Genomic DNA, 25,108 nt, shown 5'->3' with positions numbered 1-25,108 from the left:
CCTAAATTGTTCTCAACATGAAATATAGCAGCATACCAGTTAAATCCGAAACCAGTTCCTGTTTAAGAATGCTTTTTTAAGTGATTTTAAATGTCTTGCCCGCTCACGCTTTGGTATGCTGCTATATTTCATGTTGAGAACAATTTAGGTCTTAATAGACACAAGATGTGATCTATTTCTAGCGCATTAATTGTCCACGTTAGTGGTCGACGTTATTTTATATATATATATATATATATATATATATATATATATATATATATATATATATATATATATATATATACAAAAAATATTTACACAATATTTCTATCATGGAAAGTTGTAAAACATCCCACTCTACATACTGCAACCTTGCAGAATGCACATTGGAAAGACGTTTCAACTGGCCATCTACTGGTTTTCTTTGTTGATGTAGACATTCACGGCACTGCCTTTTGCGACCCCCAATTTTTTCTAATTTATGTAGATCAGCTGAACTCAGAGGGAGATCTCTCTGGCTAGCTTTGCTTTTCCTTCCTGCAGTTATTTTTTGGGGAGGAATAACCTGCCCTCAACTGCGTTGCAACATCTGCTCGGAACCGTAGATGGTCACACCGCTTGCAAACCCCTCCTGATATGAATGCATTTACAATGCTCATGTTTACTATATACCAAACCAGGTATCGCCACCATTTATTACCCGGTCTACCAACCGAATAATAACTCATCATCTGGTTCAGCCGATCTACACCACCCATGTACCTGTTATAATCAAGGTTCACAAACGGAGTACCATTTTCATCTACACATGGTTGTGCACTGGTAGATAGAAAATTTATCTGCCTCTTATCTCTGTATGCGGTTGCTAGCAGATTTCCTTTCTGCCGTTGGATTATTTCACCTCTTTTTTTAAAATTTGCTTTTCTTTATATCCAACGGTAGCCCTTTTCTACTGAGCCATTATTGTAGCACACGTATACGTTTCCACAGCTTCTAAATCCACCGCAAGTTTGAACAAACTAAAAAATCGGTCAAAAAATAAGATACGGCCCTGGTTATGGCATGGAAGTGAAATTCCAGACCACATCGTACCCTAGGCCATGCTGACTAACATTATTGTCTCTTTTCCCTGTATAAAAGCTAAATCCACAGCAGTACCCAGTATTTGCCTCACAAATTTTCCAAACTTTGATCCCCTATTTTGTGGGCTTTCCTGGCATATACTTTATACCCCACCATGCCCTCATCGACGGACAAGTATCTCGCAGGCTTGTAAAATGTTTTATATGCATTTTGAACGCAGTCGATGAGGGGTCTTATTTTAAATAAGGGATCAAAGCTTGGTTCTCCACGTACTGGGAGTACTGCTAGTGTCTCTCACATGTAAATATTGGTTCAGCTTCACGAATCGTACTCGCGTCACAATACTGGAAACATATTCATCGCCAAAAGGTTCCTGATTGCTCCAGTAATTTGTTATTCTGGGTAATTGTCTAATACCCATAATAATATTTATGGCAAAAAATGCCCGTATTTTATCTACGGTTGCAGGAAACCACAAGCTATCTTTTTTTCCGGCTTGTTTACATTCTGCGTAACGGTTTGTTTCTGCAGTAATCATATCAAACAAGCATGCTGGAAAAAATAACAAAAAGAAGTCTAAAGGTTTTGCTTCCTGAGAAAGACTATGGGTAGACCCTGTCTCCACAGAAAAATTGTTACTAAAAATATTTTAAAAATCTTTACTCCATTCTGGTGTAAAATCATCCTCGTCATCGCCGTCGCTGCTTTCAGTTTAGGATACAGAAATATCTGATTCATTATCGTTCACCACGTGCTTTTGTAGCTCATTCATTCTTTTCTTCGATATCTCCATATCTTCAGTTGAAAAACCTTCAGATTTGGAATCACTGCTTGATAGCATGAAACTCCTCTCCATCTCCAAAGTTGAAAAAAATCTTCCAAAATTCACTGAGTTCAAATATGACGCCAAACAATGTCGGATACAATAACTCAACTGTTTGCAAAGTGAAATCACATGTTTTAACGAATGTACTAACGAGATTTGGGTTCAAATTTACATTTAAATAACAATGGGTACTCTCGGCCGGCTTGGTCTTATGAACCAAAACATATGTAGTAACGCTGTGCGCATGCGTAGTCTCATGCATGCGTGGAATTCAACAACCAAGCTTTCCCGCTTTGATCGCTCTCTTTTTTGCTGGCCAGCGATTGAGCAAGGACGTGTCTAGCTGTCTCTCCATCTTTCGAACTCACGCTAGACAGCTCACATCAATATACCAACGTCCCAACAACCAATGTTCTCACACACCGAAGACATCACAACAAACAAGATTAAAGATGTATATTTTCCACTATGAATAAATATTGTTTGTGTTGATAGTCTGGAGTTCAGTGTTCCGTTCAATTCCTAATTTAATATAGGAAAGTCAAGTGTACATCTAATGATGTATAACCCACTTTCCTATAAAGTGGTGACCCCAACGTGATTCAGACACGCAGCCCGCTGAGCTATTTAACGCATTCCTATAAAGTGGTGACCTCGACTAAGAAACAAACGCGGCCATGGATTCTGGACTACCAACCTATAACTGGTGACCCCGACTAAAGAACAAATGCGGCCATGGAGACTGAACTACCAAGCAACGATGACCACCAACGTCACCAACATCTCCAACCATAGTCAACACGACTTACTATGTACACCGAACTAAACCACCGCGGCAAATCTCTCTCTTCGATTCTGTTAGGTGACTTAGCTTCACCACAATAATAAACAGACAAGAATTACAGCCTGCGATACTTCCAATTGTGTACTCAAGAACTTGGTATAAAACTCTCACGTGTACTGACTTTCTATCTGCTGTAATATCTCACATACATATAGACGGCCTGTCTTTTATTATGTTCTTATATGTCGCATTCACACTCTCACATACACATACATCTTTTATGCCACACTAAATATCTCTTGTTATTCATTTTATACGGTTGTGTTTATCATCTTCTATCGTCACATGCGAACAATTTCATCTTGGGTTAAAAAAATTTTCTTCAAGGTTTTCGCTAATGGTCGTACAGAGATTTGTCTGTCGACCGTCTGTAAAAGCGCACCTCTTCAAACACCATCATCACCAAGCAGCCTTTTTGCCACCAGCTTCGTTCAACCAAGATTACCACCGCGACGACAACAACTACTACTACCAACTACAAGCATTCCCCCGACGTCGCCAACAGTTTCAACAGGACATCATTACCACCGTCAACATCATTACAACCACACATACAGAACACAGCTATATTACAGTTCCTGAGCCGACGTCTTCTCCACCAATGTACTATCTACCACAATGTCGTGCGCCAACAACCCCACCACCAGGGACACACCATATTGCATGTTTTTCTTTCATTCTTTCAATTTGTACATTGCATGCATGTATCACACAAGTGTACATTTCATTTCTTTCATTTTCTTTGTGTGTGTTTGTGCTACATCTTGTGGGTGGTTTTCAGTGGCCATCCTGCCTCAGGCGTTCCAACAAAAAAATAATATTATCGTGCGTTCCACACTGGTGAGGGGAGCCCTGTAGTAACGCTGTGCGCATGCGTAGTCTCACGCATGCGTGGAATTCAACAACCAAGCTTTCCCGCTTTGATCGCTCTCTTTCTTGCTGGCCAGCGATTGAGCAAGGACGTGTCTAGCTGTCTCTCCATCTTTCGAACTCACGCTAGACAGCTCACATCAATATACCAACGTCCCAACAACCAATGTTCTCACACACCGAAGACGTCACAACAAACAAGATTAAAGATGTATATTTTCCACCATGAATAAATATTGTCTGTGTTGATAGTCTGGAGTTCAGCGTTCAGTTCAATTCCTAATTTAATATAGGAAAGTCAGGTGTACATCTAATGATGTATAACCCACTTTCCTATACATTTTTCGGCCGGCTAAAGCTGGCTTAGTAACGAAAGGGTTAACCATGCATAATTATACAATACTTGTATGATTTAGCACAATTAATTATTTATGTGTTATGCGATTCTAAGTGGACTAATCACCATTAAACTTTTACTATACAAATAACTTTATCTTCATCTTAGTCTTATATACAGGGTTGGCCCTAAATCACTTGACAGTACATCAAAATTCCATAAATACCATCTGTAATTCTGTATTGACTCGAATGGAAAAATGTGTCGCTCAAGGATTTCAGTTTGAACAATTTTGATGTTTCATATTTAGATGCTTTTATTAAATTCATTCAGTTGTTAAACACAAATAAGTCTTGAAATTTAATGGTTTTGATTTACTGTCAAGTGACTTTTGGCCAACCCTGTATATAATGTATGCATGTCTGTGTGTATGCATGTTTTTGTGAGATTTGTATTTTCTCCTTGTCCTTAAGTGTGTTCATGAGCTGTAAACAAATAACAACCTCACTATTTATACAGGTGTTTTATACATGCAGTCAGTCACAATGTTATGTCTGGGCTTCTCAACATGTCTTAATATGTTGATGATCTTTGTAAACACAAAGGCTCATAATTATGCCTGGGCTGCTCATTGCTCAATAAGACAAGGGGATTATTACCTTGCTTGGAGACAGGTGAGGGTTGGCAATAGAAAGGACATCTGGCCATAGAAAAATATCATCCTCAATGAATTCCATCTCACCCAAGGTGGCATGAAAAAGGGCATCATGACATCATGTGGTAATTGTACAGAGTATCACAGTTGTACATGCGATGTTGTTCACTTCTAGTTTTCTGTTAAAAACATGTCTAACTTTGGGTGAAATATTACCTTGCTTAGAAACTCATGGGAGTTGGTGACATGAACAGAATACAGATATAGAAAAACTGCCTCAACAAATTCTGCTCAACCCTGCAAACATAGCAAAGTGGATGTTGAAACAATGATGATGATGACGAAGATACATATAATATATATCCTCATAAACACATATACATAATGGTTAGTCCATAAAGGGCCAGTTTCCCAGTTTCTCTGGCATATATATATATATTCCTCCTTGGATGGGACACTGGTCCATCACAGAATTACTCATCCTTACCAGTTGTATAGATTGGAGCAACATGAAATGAAGCATTTTGCCTGAACCAGGAATTGAAACCACAATCTTATGATCATGAGTTCATCACCCTAACAACTAAGCCATGTGCCTCCACACATATAAATAATATGCACACATATATAAATGCACACACAAATCAATTTAAAAAATAAAACAGGTGGAAATGTACCAAAGTGTATTAAAAATGAATCTTGTTTTTTATAGGAAAATCTGACATTCATACAGATGGTCTGTGCATGTGTGTGCACATATACACACACTCAAAACACACATATTCAGATATGATTTACAAATATTGACTTACCGTATCAGGGAGTGGAGGAGTATTCAAGTTTTGAAGTATATTTCTTGAATATTTCAGATTGATTTCTTTGCTAGATGGTTCATAATCAAGACTGATCAGCTTTAGAGCCTGTAATAGATATTTATTAAACATTACACACACACATATACCGGGGTTGGACAAAATAATGGAAACACCTAGCATCATAATTTTGAAATATCTATAAAACCGTCAAAAGCTTGTTTGTTTCTATGTTTTCTGAGTTATTATGACAATGTCATATCTGCTGTCAATGACTTTTTTCACCAACAGGATGAAAGTTTCTTCACCAATGAGATCTGAGTACTGAAACACTGATGGAAGAAATGTGTGGATCACAAGAGGGACTATGTTGAAAAATAAACCTCATTTGGCCACATTTCATGAGTATTTGGTCAACACACTAACTTTTCAACTGACTTTAGTATAACAATATTCATGAGGTTGAATTCAGATGAAACAAGTACCAATTCATGTAAAAAAATTTCTCACTTCATTCTTCTTGTTTATTTTTATATATATATATATATATATATATATATATATATATATATATATATATATAAATATGTATGTTTACACACACATACATACAGGGATATACACACACACACAATATATATATGTCTCACCTTTAACACATATTGTCTTTCATCTCTCCTGAATGTACAACTGTTAAATATCTGTGATGCACAGTAACCCTGAAAAATGGAAAGTAGTACTAGTAGTGGAAGAGGTAGGAGAGCATAAGGTAGAAATGTGAGACAGAGAAAAAAAATGAGGAGGGAGAGGCATAAAAGACAGGGAGAATGTATGAGAGTGACAGAGAGAGAGGAAGTAAGAGAGAAAGACAGTGAGAGAATATTATGGTTCAATTAAGCCTATTCTGCAATATCATTTAAATTCTCAGTCAGTTATTTTACTGCCACTTCTTGTATTCTGAGTTTTTGACTTGTTCAACAACTCAAGAGTACAGGGTGTTCTACCTAGTTAAGTTACACTTGGTACTCTACAGGTAAATAGAATCTTTTCTTGCTCAATGAATAACCCAGTAAGGATCTGATATATTTCTTTCCTCACATGTTCTATTTCTGTTGTTCACCCTCAGACACAGTGTATTTCCAACTACATTATCTGTGGCCTGTCTTTTATTTAGACATTGTATACTTTAAGACTACATTATTTAATGTATTTATATTCAAGCATAGTTACTTAGGACTACATTATCTATGTCCTGTCTTTATTTAGACATAGTCTACTATGACTATATTATTTATATAGTTTGGCCAGTAGGTGGCTTTAGTTTAGCCACATAAAAAGCACCAAACCCCCTCTGTAAAGTGGTTGTCATTAGGAAAGGCATCCAGCCATAAAAACCATACCAAAACAGACCTTGCCAGTGCTGGTGCCACATGAAAAGCACTCGACCCACTCTGTAACATGATCAGCACTAAAAAGGGCAACCAGTCATAAAAACTATGCTAAACAGACCTTGCTAGTGCTGGTACCATGTAAAAAGCACCCAGTCCACTCTGTAATGTGGTTGGCATTATGAAGAGCATCCAGCTGTAAAAACCATGCCAAAACAGACAGTGGAGCTTTGGTGCAGTCTTCTGGCTTGCCAGCTCCAATCAAACCATCCAACCTATACCAGTATAGAAGATGGACACATGATGATGATGATGATGATGATGATGATGATGATGATGATAGCCTTAGTGTAGCTGTCAAGTGGCCTTTAGTAGTCAACAAGTAGTATTAGTTTAGATATCAAGTGGTCTTGACAAGTGATGTGAAGCTACCTACATCTCTCTTTAAATCCTGAAGAATATGTTGACCAAGCTGAAGATCTGGAGAATCTTTCCTGCCAAAGCATTCAAGACAAGCAGCATAACACTGCAGGGTTGGTTTTAAATGGATCTTCATCATCTTAAAGAGGTCCTGGATGGAATCAAAATTTCCCTGTAAAAGTTGAGAAATAAACAAGCAAAGAAACTATAGAAAATAAAACAAAAACTGCAACCATCAACAAACTACAATATCTCATCTTCAATATGTTGTTGAAACAACATTATGATTGATATTCTATCTTTCAATATTACTGAGTAAAGTCAAGAACATTTCAGATTATTTTTCTCATCTTGGATATGTTGTTGAAGCAATGTTTCAATTTATATTCTCCTTCTTTAATTGCTTTCAGAATATATTTCTGAAAAGAGAAAAAATTTAGGCCAGTAGTTAGAACAGCAAACCTGATTATTAAAATATAACTTCCAAATCCAATCCTTGGCCTAATTCAGAAATATATTCTGAAAACAATAAAAGATTCTTCTGATTCTGTTAATCAACTGAGAAAATGTACTATCCCAAAAGAGCAACACAGCGCTGCTATTTTGAAGTAGTCAAGTAATCGGACTTCAGTATATTTTCTCAGTTGATTGACAGAATCAGCTGAGCATCAGACGAAATATTTTGCAGTAATTAGTTTCAGCATTTTAATTTATAAGTATAGATATGGCTGTCTGGTTAAAAAGGTTGCTTCCCAACCAGAAAGCCAGATTGGGTTCAGTCCTATTGCATGATGCCTTGGTTAATTATCCTCTGCTATAGCCTTGGACCAATCAAAGTTTTGTGTGTGAATTCAGTATAGGGAAGCAAAAAGAAGCCTGTCATATGTGTATATGCACGTCTGTGTTTGTGTGCGTGTTTATGTGTACCCTAATCGTGTGATGACTGTAACTGAATATCAGCATTATACAAGCAATGATGGTCATTTCCTATCTTCCATGATGAAATATTACCTTGCTTGGAAACAGGTGAGGGTTGCTGACAGGAAGCGCATCCAGCTACAGAAAATATGTTACAACAAATTCCATATGACCTATGCAAATATGGAAAGGTGGATATTAAAACAATGATGATAAAATCCTGCCATGGTCAACTTGATTATACTCCAAAGAGAGCAAAAGACTGAAATAAATAATTCTATCCAGCAAGATAATTGATATACATACATATATATATAATCAAACAAACTTCAACGAAGCTGGTGTTGTTCTGCATAATAAGAGTACAGTGAACTTGCTCTGAAGAGTTGAAAACCCAGCATTTTGCACACAGGTCTTCTTCAGGCAAAAAGTTGAGAGAGAAATTAATGAGCAAAAACAGTTTTACAAAATTGGCTACAACTGATACAGAACTTAAGACCACATGAACTTCATATGTGAACAAGAAGTGGTAGGAGAAACAGTGTCAAAAATAAAAAGTAAGAGAATGAGGTGGAGCAAGAAAAGTCTAGAATGAAATGCAAGCTTAGTGGTGCCCTTTACATTGGGGAGACAGACCAATGCCTAGCTAATCACTTATGGGAATATATTCAAAGCATACTATGTATGCCTGGCCAACCTGTTACCACTAATTTCAACACAACAGGCCATTCCATCATTCACCTATCAGTGTGCAGTAATGCTGCACACTATGAAACCACATTCTCAAAGAAATAGAGGAAGCATGTCATATTTAAACTTGGTACCATGTCACCAACATGCTTAAATGAACATTTTTCCTTCTACTTCTACACCTGTTAATTCTTATAACCATTTCTTATCTTTCAATTCCCCTCTCACCTCAGCTTTTCCCTTCACCTCACTCTCAACTTTGCATGTTTCTCCTCAGTTTATTGTTCTTTTCTTCTTTCTATTTCTCCTACCATTTCTTATTTATGTATGAAGTTCATATGGTCCTGCATTCCATATTAGTTGCAGCCAGTTTTTTTCTTTTTCAACTTAGAGGATGTAAAACTCTGGTGTCTCTTAATTTCTCTCCTTCCAACTTTTCTCCTGAAGAAGGACTGTGTTCAAAACACTGGATTTTCCACTCCTCACAACAAAGTTTTTTGTACTTTTTTTATCAATTTTTTTATTACACTATACATACATATATACGTACATATGTATGTATGTATGTATGTATGTATGCATATATGTATGCATGTATGCATATATGTATGCATGTATGTATGCATGTATGTATGTATGCATATATGTATGCATGTATGTATATATGTATGCATGTATGTATATATATATATATATATATATATATATATATATATATATATATATATATATATATATATACATACATGTATGTATATATATATATATATATATATATATATATATATATATATATATATATATATAATCCCCCATCACCATCAATATTATTTAATGTCCACTTTTCCACGCTTGCATGGATTGGATAGAGTTTATCTGAGACAGATTTTCTATGGCTTGATGCCCTTCCTGTTGCCAACCCTTACCTGTTTCCAAGCAAAGTAATATTTCCCTATGGCCAGATATGTTCACACAGAATATTGGAAGCAAATGCCACTGCATGACAGTAACATCTTTTACAACTGTGACATGATGGCAAGACACATACACACACATATATATGTTATGGGCTTTCAGTTTATTCACCAAATCTACTAACAAGGCATTGGTTGGCCCAAGACTATAGTAGAAGACAATTGTTTGAAGACTGAACCCAGAACTATGTGGTTGGGAATTAAACTTCTTACTAAAGATCCACACCCAGACCTGTTTGTGTGTGTGTGCGTGTCTGCACATATATATTATAACAACAAGAACAAGAGTGGAGAAAATCACATCCTTAATTGGTAATTACACCATACAATACCGATAATCGTTTCTGTTGTGTTAACATATTTAGACACAAAAAATATCAGTCAAATTAATATATCTGAAAATATATGTTAACACAATGTTATCAAGGCAATCCAAAATTGGTTAGATTCAAAGTAAACTACGAAAATATCTCTAGTAGACAAATGCATACAAAAAAAAAACCAGAAGAAATATAACGTTCTTAGAGAAGCCAGTTTAGTATTTAACTTTTGATGATGTTAGTGGACAGCGAGAGATAAGCACATGAATTGTATGTTATAACAATTAGAAATATAGAAATTCTACATCACAACAATTAGTTATCTGTCTAATAAATATGCTAAACATTTTAAGAAAAATTATGCATATTATATGAAAAGCAATGGGCTATTTAGAATTGAAATATTGAAAGGTTTTTCTATATTTGTGAGAACATTTCAATGTAAAACTACCTTTATAATTTAATGTTATTAATTTAGAAGTAATTTTATAATACATTTCCTCAAGGTAAAGATCACATTTAGAATTGCCAATATTCTATGATGGTGCATAACTAATAAGGGACCACTTTAAATCATACTTAACGTTTGTATCTTTTAAATCACAAATGCATTAATTCAGATTCATAGAATTACATTTTCTTTTATACTTGAATGAATAAGAATAGCTATGAAATCTAGATTTCCAAATTGTAGCAGATGAACCTATATAATATTTACAATCCTTTGTTATTACCTTACATTGATAATGGTTAGTGAGAGCTGTGTGAGCCATGTACAGAGATGCTGCCAGTAAGGTGAGGGTTGGAAATGAGTACAGCAATGAATTCCGGGTAGAGGTAGGGGTCCACCAAGGTTCCGTCCTCAGCCCCCTCTTATTTATCATAGTCCTCCAGGCAATCACAGAGGAGTTCAAGACAGGTTGCCCCTGGGAGCTCCTCTATGCTGATGACCTTGCCCTAATTGCGCAGTCACTATCAGAACTAGAGGAGAAGTTTCAGGTGTGGAAGCAAGGTCTAGAATTGAAGGGCCTTAGAGTCAACCTAGCTAAAACCAAAATCCTAATAAGTAGGAAGGTAGATAAAACACAAACCCCTTCAGGTAGATGGCCCTGCTCAGTATGTAGAAAAGGAGTAGGTAGTAACTCTATAAGATGTACCCGATGCAAGCTATGGACACATAAGAGGTGCAGCAACATCAAAGGCAGGTTAACTAGCAAGTTAGTTTTTGTTTGTGGCAGATGTTCAGGTGCAATAAAGACTGTAAACAAACAGGAAACAACTTCTATCTCATTCCAGGGTGAAAAACTAGAGGTAGTCGATAGCTTCCGCTATCTGGGCGACCAAGTTAGTAGTGGGGGTGGGTGCGCTGAAAGTGTAGCTGCTAGAATAAGAATAGCCTGGGCAAAGTTTAGAGAGCTCTTACCCCTGCTGGCGACAAAGGGACTCTCACTCAGAGTAAAAGGCAGACTGTATGACGCATGCGTACGAACAGCCATGCTACATGGCAGTGAAACATGGGCTGTAACTGCTGAGGACATACGTAAGCTCGCAAGGAATGAAGCCAGTATGCTCCGTTGGATGTGTAATGTCAATGTGAATACCCGTCAGAGTGTAAGTATCTTGAGAAAAAAGCTGAACATTAGAAGCATCAGTTGTGGTGTGCAAGAGAGACGATTGCGCTGGTATGGACATGTGGTGAGAATGGATGAGGATAGCTGCGTGAAAAAGTACCACACCCTAACAGTTGAGGGAACCCGTGGAAGAGGTAGGCCCAGGAAGACCTGGGCTGAGGTGGTGAGGCAAGACCTTCGTACATTGGGCCTCACCGAGGCGATGACTACTGACCGAGACCTTTGGAAATGTGCTGTGCGCGAGAAGACCCGGCAAGCCAAGTAAGATCGTTGCCAGTGCCCCTGGACTGGTTCTTGTGCAGGTGGCACATGAGATGCACCATTTTGAGCATGGCCGTTGCCAGTACCGCCTGACTGGCTCCCGTAGAATTTTCGAGTGAGATCGTTGCCAGTGCCCCTGGACTGGCTTGTGCGGGTGGCACATAAAAGACACCATTTCGAGCGTGGCCGTTTTCGTGCGGGTGACACGTAAAAGCACCCACTACACTCTCTGAGTGGTTGGCGTTAGGAAGGGCATCCAGCTGTAGAAACTCTGCCAAATCAGATTGGAGCCTGGTGTTGCCATCCGGTTTCACCAGTCCTCAGTCAAATCGTCCAACCCATGCTAGCATGGAAAGCGGACGTTAAACGATGATGATGATGATGATGATGATTGATACACTAAATTTTTCCTTAAACACTGATTTTCTAAAGGAAAATTTTGTTTTTACAATTACAAACTCTCAGAAGTAGGCGTTAAGGCCAGATTATTATCAGTATTATAATTAATATCAAAACTAGGTGTTACCTTGACTGTATTATCAGAGTTGGAATTACTCTTTCATAAAGTATCAAAAGCTAGTTCAGAGAAATCATCATTAGAGTTAATTCTACAATTCACAATATTGGTTCTACTCGTATCTACAGATTTTGAGTCAAAATACTGCCTATTTCTTCTTTTGTTATGTGCTGCTACAATTTCAGCCAAATTTCAGGTGGTTCGATATGAAAATTTTATACTAAGACAATTAAATAATTTCCCATACTTACTTGAAGGTAGGAAATATTTATCAAATGCAGTAAAGAATTTCCAAAGATTATTGGTAGCTAAGTGAATGGTGCATTATACTAGATAATATTCCTTGATTTAGTCTTACTATTATTTATATATACATTTTTCTTTATAGTAAGATTATTAATATTAGATCTTCTGCTACTGTAATTTTTATTCTTAAAGTTATACATATCATCATAATCATCATCATTGTTTAACATCCGCTTTGACTGAGGGCTGATGAACCAGAATGCTGCACCAATTTCCAATCTGATCAGGCAAAGTTCCTACAGCTGGATGCCCTTCCTAATGCCAACCACTCAGAGAATGTAGTGGGTCCTTTTATGTGTCACCAGTACGAGGGCGAGTCAGGTGGTACTGGCATCGGCCATGATCAAATGGTGCTTTTTATGCACCAGCTGCACAGGAGCCAGTCCAGCGACACTGGCAACGACCACGCTCAAATGGGGCTTCTTTACGTGCCACCAGCACAGGAGCCAGTCAGTGGCCCTGGCAATGATCACGCTCAAATGTTGCTTTTAATGTTCCACTGGCACGGGTGCCAATCAAGCGGTACTGTCATCAGCCATGACAGCAATTTCACTTGCCTTAACAGGTCTTCACAAGCATAGTTTATTGTTCCATGATTGAAGGGTACTCTTAAATGGGCTGGTTATACAGCACTGGCATAGGCCACAGTTATAGTCTAACTTGGCTTGCTAGGTCTTCTCAATCACAGCATATTTACAAAGGTCTCGGTCACTTGTTATTGCCTCGGTGAGGCCTAATGTTCGAAGGTCGTGCTTTACCACCTCACCCCAGGTCTTCCTGGATCTACCTCTTCCGCAGGTTCCTTCAACTGCTAGGGTATGACACTTTTACACACAGCTGTCCTCATCCATTTGCAACACATGACCATACCAGTGCAGTTGTCACTCTTGCACACCACATCTGATGCTTCTTAAGTCCAACTTTTCTCTCAGGGTGCTTAGACTCTGTTGTGTATGCACATTGACATTACAAATCCAGCGGAGTATACTGGCTTCATTCCTTGCAAGTTTACGCATGTTCTCAGCAGTCACAGCCCATGTTTCACTGCCATGTAGCATAGCTGTTCGCACACATGCATCATACAGTTTAACTTTTACTCTGAGCGAGAGGCCCCTTCCTTGTCACCAGCAGAGGTAAGAGCTCTCTGAACTTTGCCCAGGCTAGCAGCTACACTTTTGGAGCATCCACCCCCTGCTACTGACTTGGTCACCTAGGTAACAGAAGCCATCAACGACATGTAGTTTTTCCCCCAGAATGTGATGGAAGCTGTTCTCTGCATGTTTTCAGTGTTTATTGCTCCAGAGCATTTTCCACACACGAAAACTATCTTCCCAGTTAGCCTTCCTTTGATATTGCTGCACCTCTTATGTGTCCATAGCTTACACTGGGTACATCTTATGGAGTTTCTACTTACACCTTTTCTACAAATTGAGCAGGGGCATCTACCTGAAGGGATTTGTGGTTTGTCTGCCTTCCTACTAACTAAGACTTTGGTTTTTGCTAGGTTGATTCTAAGGCCCTTCAATTCTAATCCTTGCTTCCACACCTGAAACTTTTCCTCTAGTTCTGATAGTGACTCAGCAATTAGAGCAAGGTCGTCAGCATAGAGGAGCTCCCTAGGGCATCCTGTCTTGAATTCCTCTGTTATTCCCTGGAGGACTATAAGAGGGGGTTGAGGACTGATCCTTAGTGGACCCCTACCCCTACCCGGAATTCTTCACTGTACTCATCATCAAGCCTCAATTTACTGACAGCATCCCTGTACATAGCTTGTACAACTCTCACTAACCATTCATCTATCCCTAGCTTCTTCATTGACCACCAGATAAGGGATCAGGGGACCCTGTCAAAAGCTTTCTCCATGTCAACGAAAGCCAGAGAGACTAATTATTATTATTATTAAGGCAGCAAGCTTGCAGAATCGTTAACACACCAGATGAAATGATAAGTGGTATTTTGTACGTCTTCATGTTCTGAGTTCAAATTCTGCTGATGTCGACTTTGCCTTTCATCTTTTCAAGCACGATAAAATAAGTACCAGTTGAGTACCAGGGTTGATGTAATTGACTATCCACTCTCCACAAAATTTCAGGCCTTGGGCCTATAGTAGAAAGTGTTATTATTATTATTATTATTATTATTTATAAGGTGGTGAGTTGGCAGAATCATTATTAGCACACTGAATGAAATCTTTAGCAGTATTTTGTCCATCGATACATTCTGGATTCAAATTCTTTTGAGGTTGACTTTGCCTTTTATCCTTGGGGTGGGGTGGGGGAATAAATTAAGTACCAGTGAAATTGACTAGATCCCTTCCCACAAATTCCAGGCCGTGTGCCTATAGTAGAAAGGATTATTATTCTGATTTGAAGGTGGCGAGCTGGCAGAATTGTTAGCATACCAGGCAAAAATGCATTTTGTCAGTCTTTACATTCTGAGTTCAAATTCCACTGAAGTTGGCCTTGCCTTTCATCTTTTCGAGGTCGATAAACTAAGTACCAGTTACATACTAGGATCAATGTAATCGACTATCCCACTTCCCTAAATTTTAGGCTTTGTGCCTAGATTAAAAGCCACAGCCGCTGCCGCCAGCACCACCATCATCATCATCATCATGTACATCAAGACAGTGAGCTGGCAGAATAGTTAGCATGCTGGGTAAAATGCTTAACAGTATTTCGTCTGTCTTTACATTCTGACTTCAAATTCCACCAAGCTTGATGCCTGAAAGGATGAAAGGCAAAGTTTGGCCTTTCATCCTTTCAGGCATCAATGGGGTCAATGTAATCAGCTAGTCTCCCCCTCCCACCCAAATTTCAGGCCTTGTGCTTTTAGTAGAAATGATTATCATTATTATTATTAACCATATATTTAGGGTCTATAGAGTTGAATCTATGCTTGTTAATGTTTATCCTCAATACTTAGTTTTTTACTCATCTTATTTGCATCATTATTCTAGCCATTATTTAGCTTAGTTAAATAAGATTGCTTGATGTAATTATTTTTATAACACTTCAACACATTTAACATTCTATCATTTCTGGGAATATTATTAGTATTTTAACTCTGGATATAGTAAATTTTGTCCTTGTACTCAGCTTCAAATAATGTGTGGTTATATTAATTTTCCTTTTGTGCAAATACAACATCATTAGCTGAAAGCCACAAATATATTTTTAATGATAGAATTTATGATGTTTCTAAGATGATTAAAATTTTTATTCACATACCATAAACACCCATTTGGTTTATGATATGGTTCAGTACTTAAATACAAAGTAACATCAAGGAGGTTAACCTTAGTATAATCATTTTCTATTGAGATAAAGAGACTGAGACACTCAAAGAATTTAAAAAGCTTTTCCTGGAACCTTTCAAGATTAACCTTATTAGGCCTATAGATAATGAAAAGAGCATCATCTCTATATAATCCACCCCCTAATTCAGTTAAGAATGTAAATGCCATCACCAATTAAAGATGTGATTTTCTCCATTCTTGTCTTTGTTGTCTTATACTCCAAATATCTTGAAATTCTTCTAAATGAAATTTGGATCTATTTGTCATTCATGAGGAATTAACATGGCTGTTTATTCTATTTGCATTTATTGGTGTCTGTTGAATATAGTTAACCAAGTTCGTTTAACACTGAGTGCTTTCTGCCTGGATCTTTTAATCCCTTTTACCACAGACCTAGGTCAACCAAAGCTTTGTGAGTTAATTTGGTAAACAGATGCTAAAAGAAACTTGGTGTACACATATGTGTGTTTGTGTATATGCGTATGCATGTGTGGATGTGTTAGTGTCTCCTTGTTTTGACAAATGAGCATCACTGTCATACAAGCAGTGACAATCATTTCTAATAATTTCCAAAAGCATGTTTGACCATGAAAAAAACATTATTTAAGCTGGGAAAAAATACTACAGAAACTTATGAAATGTTCCAGACTGTATATAGATTAACTTTTTTGCTGGCACAAGAGGTTCAAGGATGGTAGAGAGGAGGTAAGAGATGATAAGAAGTGTGGGAGGATGGGGGACGTAGGAACATCAGAACTGGTTGAGAAAATTCGCAATTTTCTAGATGAAGACTGTTGTGTATCTATAAAGACAATAAGCATACACAGTTTGGAGTTGGTCTAGCAACCATACACATATTCATGATTATCTAAACATTTGCAAAATTTGTCAAAAGTTTGTTCCCAGGGTGCTCAGTGAAAAGTATCCTGGAAACCAACTACTTGACAGAGGTGTGCATCAAAACTGTTCCCCACCTTCCCTACAGTCCAGGCCTTGCTCCCCTTGACTTTTGGTTGTTCCCTATGCTGAAGGAAAACTTCAAAGATGTGAGAGGTTGTGTCAAGTATCCTGAACACTCCCACTTTGGAAGACTTCCATGAGGCCTTCACAAAGTGGTTGAAGCACTACAAGTGCATTGAAATGAATCATATTTTGAAGATTAGAGTTTTGTACTTCAAAATCAATAAATATCTGTCCAGAAAAAGTCTGAAAATTTCTGGAATGCACTTTATTAACACACACACACACACACACACACACACACACACACACCCACACAGAGATATATGTATTTGTAACACTCATAAGAACATTTCATTCCTATATATATTGTCTCACCTGTTTAGCCAGTGCATGCATAATGTTGCTATAAATCTCTGGTTTTATGATCTTCAATGTAACTTCAGCAGGTCGGTGCTTGTGTTGGTAGTTATAGAACTTGATGATAGCCAAAGCTTTGTTGACCTAAAGGATCAAAAAAACCATTTTACTGGAAGGGCCTGACACATAAAGGTGAGGAGTGGAACAAAATAAGAAGAGAAGTAGGGTAGGAAAATATAATAAAGTCATGTCAACAAACTATAAAACTTCTAAATCAGCAATCATGTATGTGATTTAGAGGGTTCATAGTTTGTTGTTCATCATCATCACTTAACATCTTTGTTCCATGCTAGCATGGGTTGCATGGTTTGACAGGATTCAGTGGGACCAAGAACTGCATTATGCATTAATGTCTGCTGTGGCAGGGTTCCTATGGCTGGATGCCTTTCCTAATACCAACCACTTTCTATCATGTCTGTATAGTTTTTTGTACCACCAGCATTATTGAGGTCACCATGTAGTTCACAAGACTACAAATAGCAAGGGAGGCGGGGGGGGGGGGTCGGTTTTCTGTTAGAGTATGAGAGAATGTGGAACCAGAACAGGTACTTGCAGAAGAGCTGCATGGTTACTCACATTTAGTAAGGGAAGGAGAGAATGATTATTAAGAACTGCAAAGGAATATGTAGTTGAACTGCCTAGGTGATCCCTCAAAGCACGAGGTAAGTGGAAGTGGGTGGGACTATTACAAGATTTAAGGAGAGCTGAAGATGAGGGGATGGGGATACATCTGCAGCTGTAATTGAAGTTGGATAAGGTTGAAGAGTAATAACCAATAAGTCATGAATTGGGGAAGATAGAGATGCAGAAGGGAATAGGAGGTGGAGGAGAAGCAGGATAGCAATGATATAGTTGGAAGGGGAGAATAACCAGAAAGAAGACAAGGAGGGGTTAGGCTGCAGGAGCAGGTGAGAAAAGATAGGCTGAGTGCATGATGATATGTAGTTTGGTACATCGTATGAGTGGAGTGGGGAATAAATCAATGTAATGTGTGGGTGGAGCGCACATAATACACGTTACTTCCAGAACTCAGTTTGCTGAGGTGAATGGCTTGTACCTCATATCGCAAGATGTCCGAGTTCATTGTTATCTCCTCTGTGAGGCTCAGCATTTTGAGATCAACCTTCACAACTTCATTTTATGTCTTCCTGGGTCTCCCTTTTCTACAAGACTCATTCATTCTAAGCCATTGACATCTGTGCCCATTCATACACATCACAACCAAACCATCACAGTCTTCTCCTCCAAGCTACATTTGATTTGTCTAATGCTCAACTTTTCTCTCAACATATTTGCACTTTGTCATATATGCACAGTGATGTTGCACATCCATTGGAGTACACAGGCTTCATTCCTTTTCAGTTGTTGCATGTCCTCTGTATTCAGGGCCCATGTCTCACAACCATGTAGTATAGTTGTTTATATACAAGTATCATGCACTCTACCTTTGATTCTGAGAGAAAAATGTTTTGTTACCATCTTACTCACATTCTAGCAACTATACGTTCAGAACATCCACTTTACCTGACAGAAAGAGAGTCTTATCCACTTGCTTTGGTGTTTGCTAGGTTAACTTTAAAGCCTTTTCATTTCAGGTTTTGTTTTGCTTCCATACCTGGAATTTCCTTTCCAATTCTGTTACAGATTCTGCTATAAGAATGAGATCATCAATATATAGTAGTTCCTGAGGACAGCTAGTCTTAAATTTCTCTGTTTAGCCTGGAAGGCTATGATGAATAGGCAGAGACTGAGTATCAAGACCTAGTGAACTAGTACACTAAATTCATCGCTGTACTCATGGCTAACACTCACTCTACTGACAGTGCCCCTATACATGGCGTGTATGGCTCCAAAAGCTATTCATCTACTTCTAACTTTCTTGGAGATCACTAGATAACAGAGCAAGGGACTCAGTCAAAGGCTTAGAATTGTTTACACAATGAACGAACTGCTTAGTGGTATTTCTTCTGGCTCTTTACATTTGGAGTTCAAATACTGCAGAAGATGACTTAGGAAATAACTTTTTTTTTTTATTTTTGTTAGGTGCATTCAGGAGGAAAGGTAGCTTCCATGGACATTTTGCAGGATCTGAGACTGGAAGAGTTAGGTAATACTCAGATTGGAGACTTAGTCCAAATGCTTGCAATAGACTGGACTCTGCAAAGAACCAAGAGATGATTAGGTTTACACTCAAAAACAGGAATGAGCCCTCAAAACAGCTTCTCTCTATCCAATCTCACTCACAAGACTTAGGTTTTAAAAATTAGAGCAGAAGACACTTGCTCAAGATGCACCATAAGATCAAACCTTGGACTGTTTGATAATGATAGTGAAGCAAAATTCTTGACCACACAGCCATGACAGTTATTAATTTTGCCTTATGTGATCCACCATTGTGTCTATCAGAAACAAGATGAGCTACATTTAACAACATCGACTTCATAATAGGTAGGTGCAAGCACGGCTGTATGATTAAGAAGCTCACTTTGCAACCACGTGATTTCAGGTTCAGTCCCATTGCATGGCTTGTGAGTGAATTTGGTAAACAAAAACTGTGTGAGTCCAATGTATGTATCTATATATGTGTGTATGTCTTTGTGTTTGTTCCTCCACCTTGACAATTGGTGTTGGTTTGTTTACATGCCTGTAACACAGTGTTTCAGCAAAAGAGACTAGAATGAGTAACAAACTTAAAAAATAATACTGGAGATTTGTTTGACTAAACCTTTGAAGACAGCACCCCAGCATGGCCACACTCCAATGAAACAAGTAATAGAAATACGATAAAAAATAAAAGGTTCAGCAATCAAGCTTCTATATAGTAACTTCATCAGCTAGAAATATCAAAATCTCCTTCGAATCTCTCCCTATCATCTTAAGGAAAATGAAGGAAACATTAGACAATGTGATCTTACATGTATATAAAAAAAAGAAATGGCGAAGATCATAATGCCTTTCACCATAGGTCTGCTCCATCTGAGGCAATCTATGGCTAGACAAGCTAAACAACAACAAAGGTTCCAGCTGAAGAAGTGTTGATAGATGTTGATGGGTAAAAAAGAAATAGAGTAGCAAAACAATCCTTACCATTCCAGAGAAAAGACAAGCATTAACATAAGCCTCTAAGTCATTATTGAACATCAAGTTCATTTCAATTGGGTTCTGCCGCCATCTCTCTAAGTTTCGACTTTTTTTTAGATTTATGGCTGGCTTTTTGCTTTGAGGTTTGGTCTTGGCTTTGGTATTAGCAGTACTGACAGTAGCAGCTGCTGTTGTAACAGCCTTTTGTGAATCCAAATTAGCATCTGGCATAGAGCAAGGTTTAGGATCTACTGAACCAGGAACTATCTGGTTTGAAGTGTCTGTAAAACTGTTAACCTCTTCTGTGTCTATGTCAGTGTACAAATGTGTGTGATTCCTTTCAGATAGGAGGACTTCTTCACTGACAAATTGATTATCATGCATACATTTCAAGACATTGACAAAATCCCCTCCTGGGACAGAAACTTCTTCTGAGGTAGAAAACTTTCCAGAGGCAAAATCTTCTTCAGTGGCAAAACATTCTCCAGGAGGAGAGACCAATGTAGGGACAACAGTTTGGCACAGTTCTTTTTGTCTGTGTAATTTATCAGTAACATTTTTGTTTTCTTTCCATGATACCTTTAAGTTTCGTTTTGTGGTTTTTAAAGAAACAGGTTGTTTCTTCTTCCCTTTTGATTTCTTAATGACAGCCATCATTTGATTGTGGAATGATTTGTAGTCTTGATGCCACACATCACTGCTGATTTCTGTCAGTTTCTGCTGTGTAGTCATGAGTTCTTTTATAAAAGCAGGAGTAATGTTTGAAAGTGGACAAACACTCACTGATCTTTCGAAACCAATTGGTGCACTATCATAAAAATAACGAAGCTCTTGCAAACGGTCCTCAAAACTGCCATCATGGTGTGCAGGTCGAAGGACATGAAATTCATCACTGGATCCCTGCAACTGGCTTAGACGAGCATTCAACACTGAAAGAAATAACAATAGAAGAAAAAAAGAAAAAAATGTCAGACACACATTCAATTTTTAAAGAGAAAATGACAGAACAGAAATAAATACCATTTATGTTGTCTCAATTAGTAAACATCAGTGTTAAAACGATTTTTAAAAAAATGTTATGAAACAAATGGAAATATCAGGTCATTAAGAATGAAATGTCTGATTTTCTTATGCCAAAATACAATCCAAAAACGAATATTCACCAAAAAAAGCTAATGGTGTCTCTTTGGTGGTCCAGCACTGGTGTCATCCACTACAGCTTCATGAGACCTGATAAGTCAATTACAGCGGATGTATACATCAACCAAGTGGATGAAATGATGACTGAACTTGCAATTAAACAACTGAAATTGGTCAAGAGAGACAGGTCAATTCTCTTGCAAGACAATGCTTGACCACATGTTGCACAAAGAATGATACTCAAGTTACAGGAACTGAACCTGGAAGTACTCTGTCATCCATCAGACCTTGCACCAACTGACTATCATGTTTTCCAGGCATTAGACAACTTTTTGCAAGGAAAAAATTCAAATCTGAAGAAGATGCAAAAACAGCCTTTCATGATTTCATCACCTCTTGCTCTCCAGAAGTCTTCATTGCTGGCATAAATAAGCTACCGATAAAATGACAAAAGGTGCATACTTTGATTAACTGCATTGCTTTTTGTTGAGCTAAAGTAACATAAACTTTGAGTTCAAAATCAGACATTTCATTCTCAATGATGCGATATTTTAAGATTGGAGAGAATGGTTGAGTATTAAAGGGGTCAGACAATGGTTATTGGAGGAATGATTTTGACAGTGTTGACACATTGTGTAGATGAATAATGTGTGTTGATATTAGGCAATGTATACAGATTGCAGTGGTATGGATGTGATGTATAGAGTTGATGTAGTGGTGACATTAAGTGGTGTATATAGATTGTAGTGGTGAGGACATATAATGTACACAGATAATGTTAATATCAGGTATGTCAATAGATTATAATTGGGTGAATGTACACAAATGGTGTAGTGGTGACATTAGGTGATGTATAGGGTGTTTCAGAAAAATTGATATCATTTTTTTAATCTAATAACTTGACCAATTTTTGTTCATATGATCTCAAATTTTAAAATGTGTAAAACCAACTCAAATTCTGTTTAATGTTTTTTTTTTAAATTTTCAGGTATAGAAATGCCTTTTATTGGAAAAGAAAAGGCATTCTGTATTCAAGTATGCTTAAACACAGTTGAAAAGGACTGTGCAGCATGCATTTGTAAAAGAATATGCAAAAAAATTAACGAACTGTAATGCAGGTTCAGGCATATCACAAAAAAGTTCAAAGTCGAAGGCTGTTTGTACAGGGCAAAAGCATCTGGACAACCACCGATGTCAGAAGAGGGTTGAGTGGATTTGGGAAACATTTTTGCAGAGCCCCAGGAACTCCCTAAGAAGAGCAAGTTAGGAAACCCAGATTCCTCTTACCACAGTTTGGTGCATCACAAAGAAATGCTTGTGAATGACATCCTATAAGCTACAGCTTGTTCAGGCCTTAAAGACAGATGACAAACAAATGCACAAGCAATTCTGTGTTGATATGCAAGAGAAATTTGAAGACAAGTTTGAAAATCATCTTGTTCCTCAGTTGAGCACATGAGGGACTTCCCAAAAGTGAATGTGTTCTGTGCCATCTCCAAGAATCTTCTTTGAGGGAAATGTAACCAGTAAAATATTTATCTGCAAATGCTTCAGAACTGGCTCATTGATAAGTTTATTGCAGATCAACATGAACACTTCATTTTTCAACAAGACAGAGCTCCACCTCACTGGAAACTCACTGTGTGGGTTTATCTCAATGAGAATCTGGCAGGGTAGTGGAGTGGGCATGCTGGTGATGAAGACAAGGTACTGTTGAAATAGCTTCCATGTTCACCTGACCTTGTAACTTTTTCTCTGACGTTATGTGAAGGGACTGGTTTATGTCCACCCACTCTTCCTACAAGCTTAGAATTACTGCCACACTGGAGACTGTTACCCAAGACATGCTGCAGCATATTTGGCAGGAGCAAGACTACTGACTTGATGTGTGCTGTGTCACAAGGGATACATATATTGAAACTTTGTGAAAACTTGTCAAATCATTCATGAACTTTTCATACCTTTGAATTTCTCATTCAAATTTTGATGAATAAATCTTACTTTGCTCAACCTTAAGCCTGTTTAGTTTCATTTACCTAGACTATGTAGTTACTCAAATATTTACAACTCAAATGGTAACAAATTTTTTTAAATACCCTGTATATAGACAGTGGATGTAGGCATGGTCAAGTGGTAAAGGAGTTCACATCGTAATCATGAGTTCCTGGGTTCGATCTCACTCTATGACATCATGAGTATCTTTTACTGTAAACTCAGATCAATGTAAGCTTTGAGTAAAACTGGATAGACAGAAACAGATAGGAAGTTTGTTTGTTGAATTGTATACCCCATGTTAAAGCTACCTCAAGTTACAAGATTTCACACTAATAGAAATTGTAAAGTATGACTACTAATTTTCAGGAGACAGTAATGTTGCCATGACAAGCTTGAACAAAATTTAAGAATTTAAAAACTACACATTCTTCTTAGCTAAGCAGACACTTCAACATTTTAGTTATGATGAAGCTATAGCTAACAGTTAGAAAAATTATAATCATGATACATAAATAGAAGTGTGTGTGACTGTGTATATTTCATATTTTCTTGAGCCATGATGAGAACACACATGCATCTATCATCATCATCATCATCATCAATGTCTGTTTTCATGCTGACAGATGCTGACTAGGCAGAAGACTGCACCAGCCCTTCCTAATAGCAAACACCTTACAGAGTAAACTGGGTGCTTTTTACATGGTACCAGCACCGGCAAGGCCTATTTGTATATATATATTTGCACATCCAACTTAATTTGGATGTGTTGTTCAGAATGCTGTAGATTGCAGTAATTGTCCTGCAAAGTCATCTTGTATAAATGTTAAGGGGAAAAAAAAAAGCACAGATAGTATCAGTTGACAAAATTTTGCCAGTACCAGCAGATAGGCATGCGATATCAGTGTAAATTGTACTGCTTAGTCAGTGATGTTGCAAAATGCTTGTGGGTTATGTATCAAATAAATTAGCTATTAGCTACAGAAGTAGCCTTTGTAATGTATAATAATTTAGATGTGTTGTAAGAATACTGTAGATTGCAGTAATCGTCTTGATTACATCTCAAATAGACATTACCACCACCACCACCACTATCTATCAATATCAACACAATCAACACCACAACTAATACAACCATTGCCATTACCAACCCACCAACACCTTTATCATCAACAACAACAGCAACAATATTAAGAACAAGATAAGCAACTCTATCTAGAATAAAAGAAAATGACATAAGATAATGTGGTACCCTCATGCATTTTAAAAGTTGATCTTAGGTCTTTGATATTAAGTCAATGAAGATTCACTTGAGGTCAAACAACAACAACAATATAATTAACAAAATATGACTAATGCCACAAAATATGATCACTGATACCA

The 25,108-nt window shown here is 37.6% G+C and overlaps 1 protein-coding gene across 1 annotated transcript in view; it reads right to left on the bottom strand.

Moving 5' to 3' along the window:
• LOC106880721 (DNA-directed RNA polymerase, mitochondrial) overlaps positions 1–25,108 on the bottom strand; it is a 272,154-nt gene that overhangs the window by 202,167 nt on the left and 44,879 nt on the right. The window contains exons 3-7 of the mRNA XM_089341545.1: positions 20,600–21,522; positions 17,471–17,596; positions 7,234–7,389; positions 6,060–6,128; positions 5,396–5,517 (exon numbers count right to left, since the gene is read on the bottom strand). Coding sequence (XP_089197671.1) covers positions 5,396–5,517; positions 6,060–6,128; positions 7,234–7,389; positions 17,471–17,596; positions 20,600–21,522 — 1,396 coding nt within the window. The remainder of the gene's footprint in view (positions 1–5,395; positions 5,518–6,059; positions 6,129–7,233; positions 7,390–17,470; positions 17,597–20,599; positions 21,523–25,108) is intronic.

Source organism: Octopus bimaculoides, chromosome 24 (assembly GCF_046866305.1).
Source record: "Octopus bimaculoides isolate indiv1 chromosome 24, ASM4686630v1, whole genome shotgun sequence".
Lineage (NCBI taxonomy): Eukaryota > Metazoa > Mollusca > Cephalopoda > Octopoda > Octopodidae > Octopus > Octopus bimaculoides.
The sequence above is the reverse complement of the archived record's forward strand: the minus strand, read 5'-3'. Positions and strand labels throughout refer to the sequence as shown.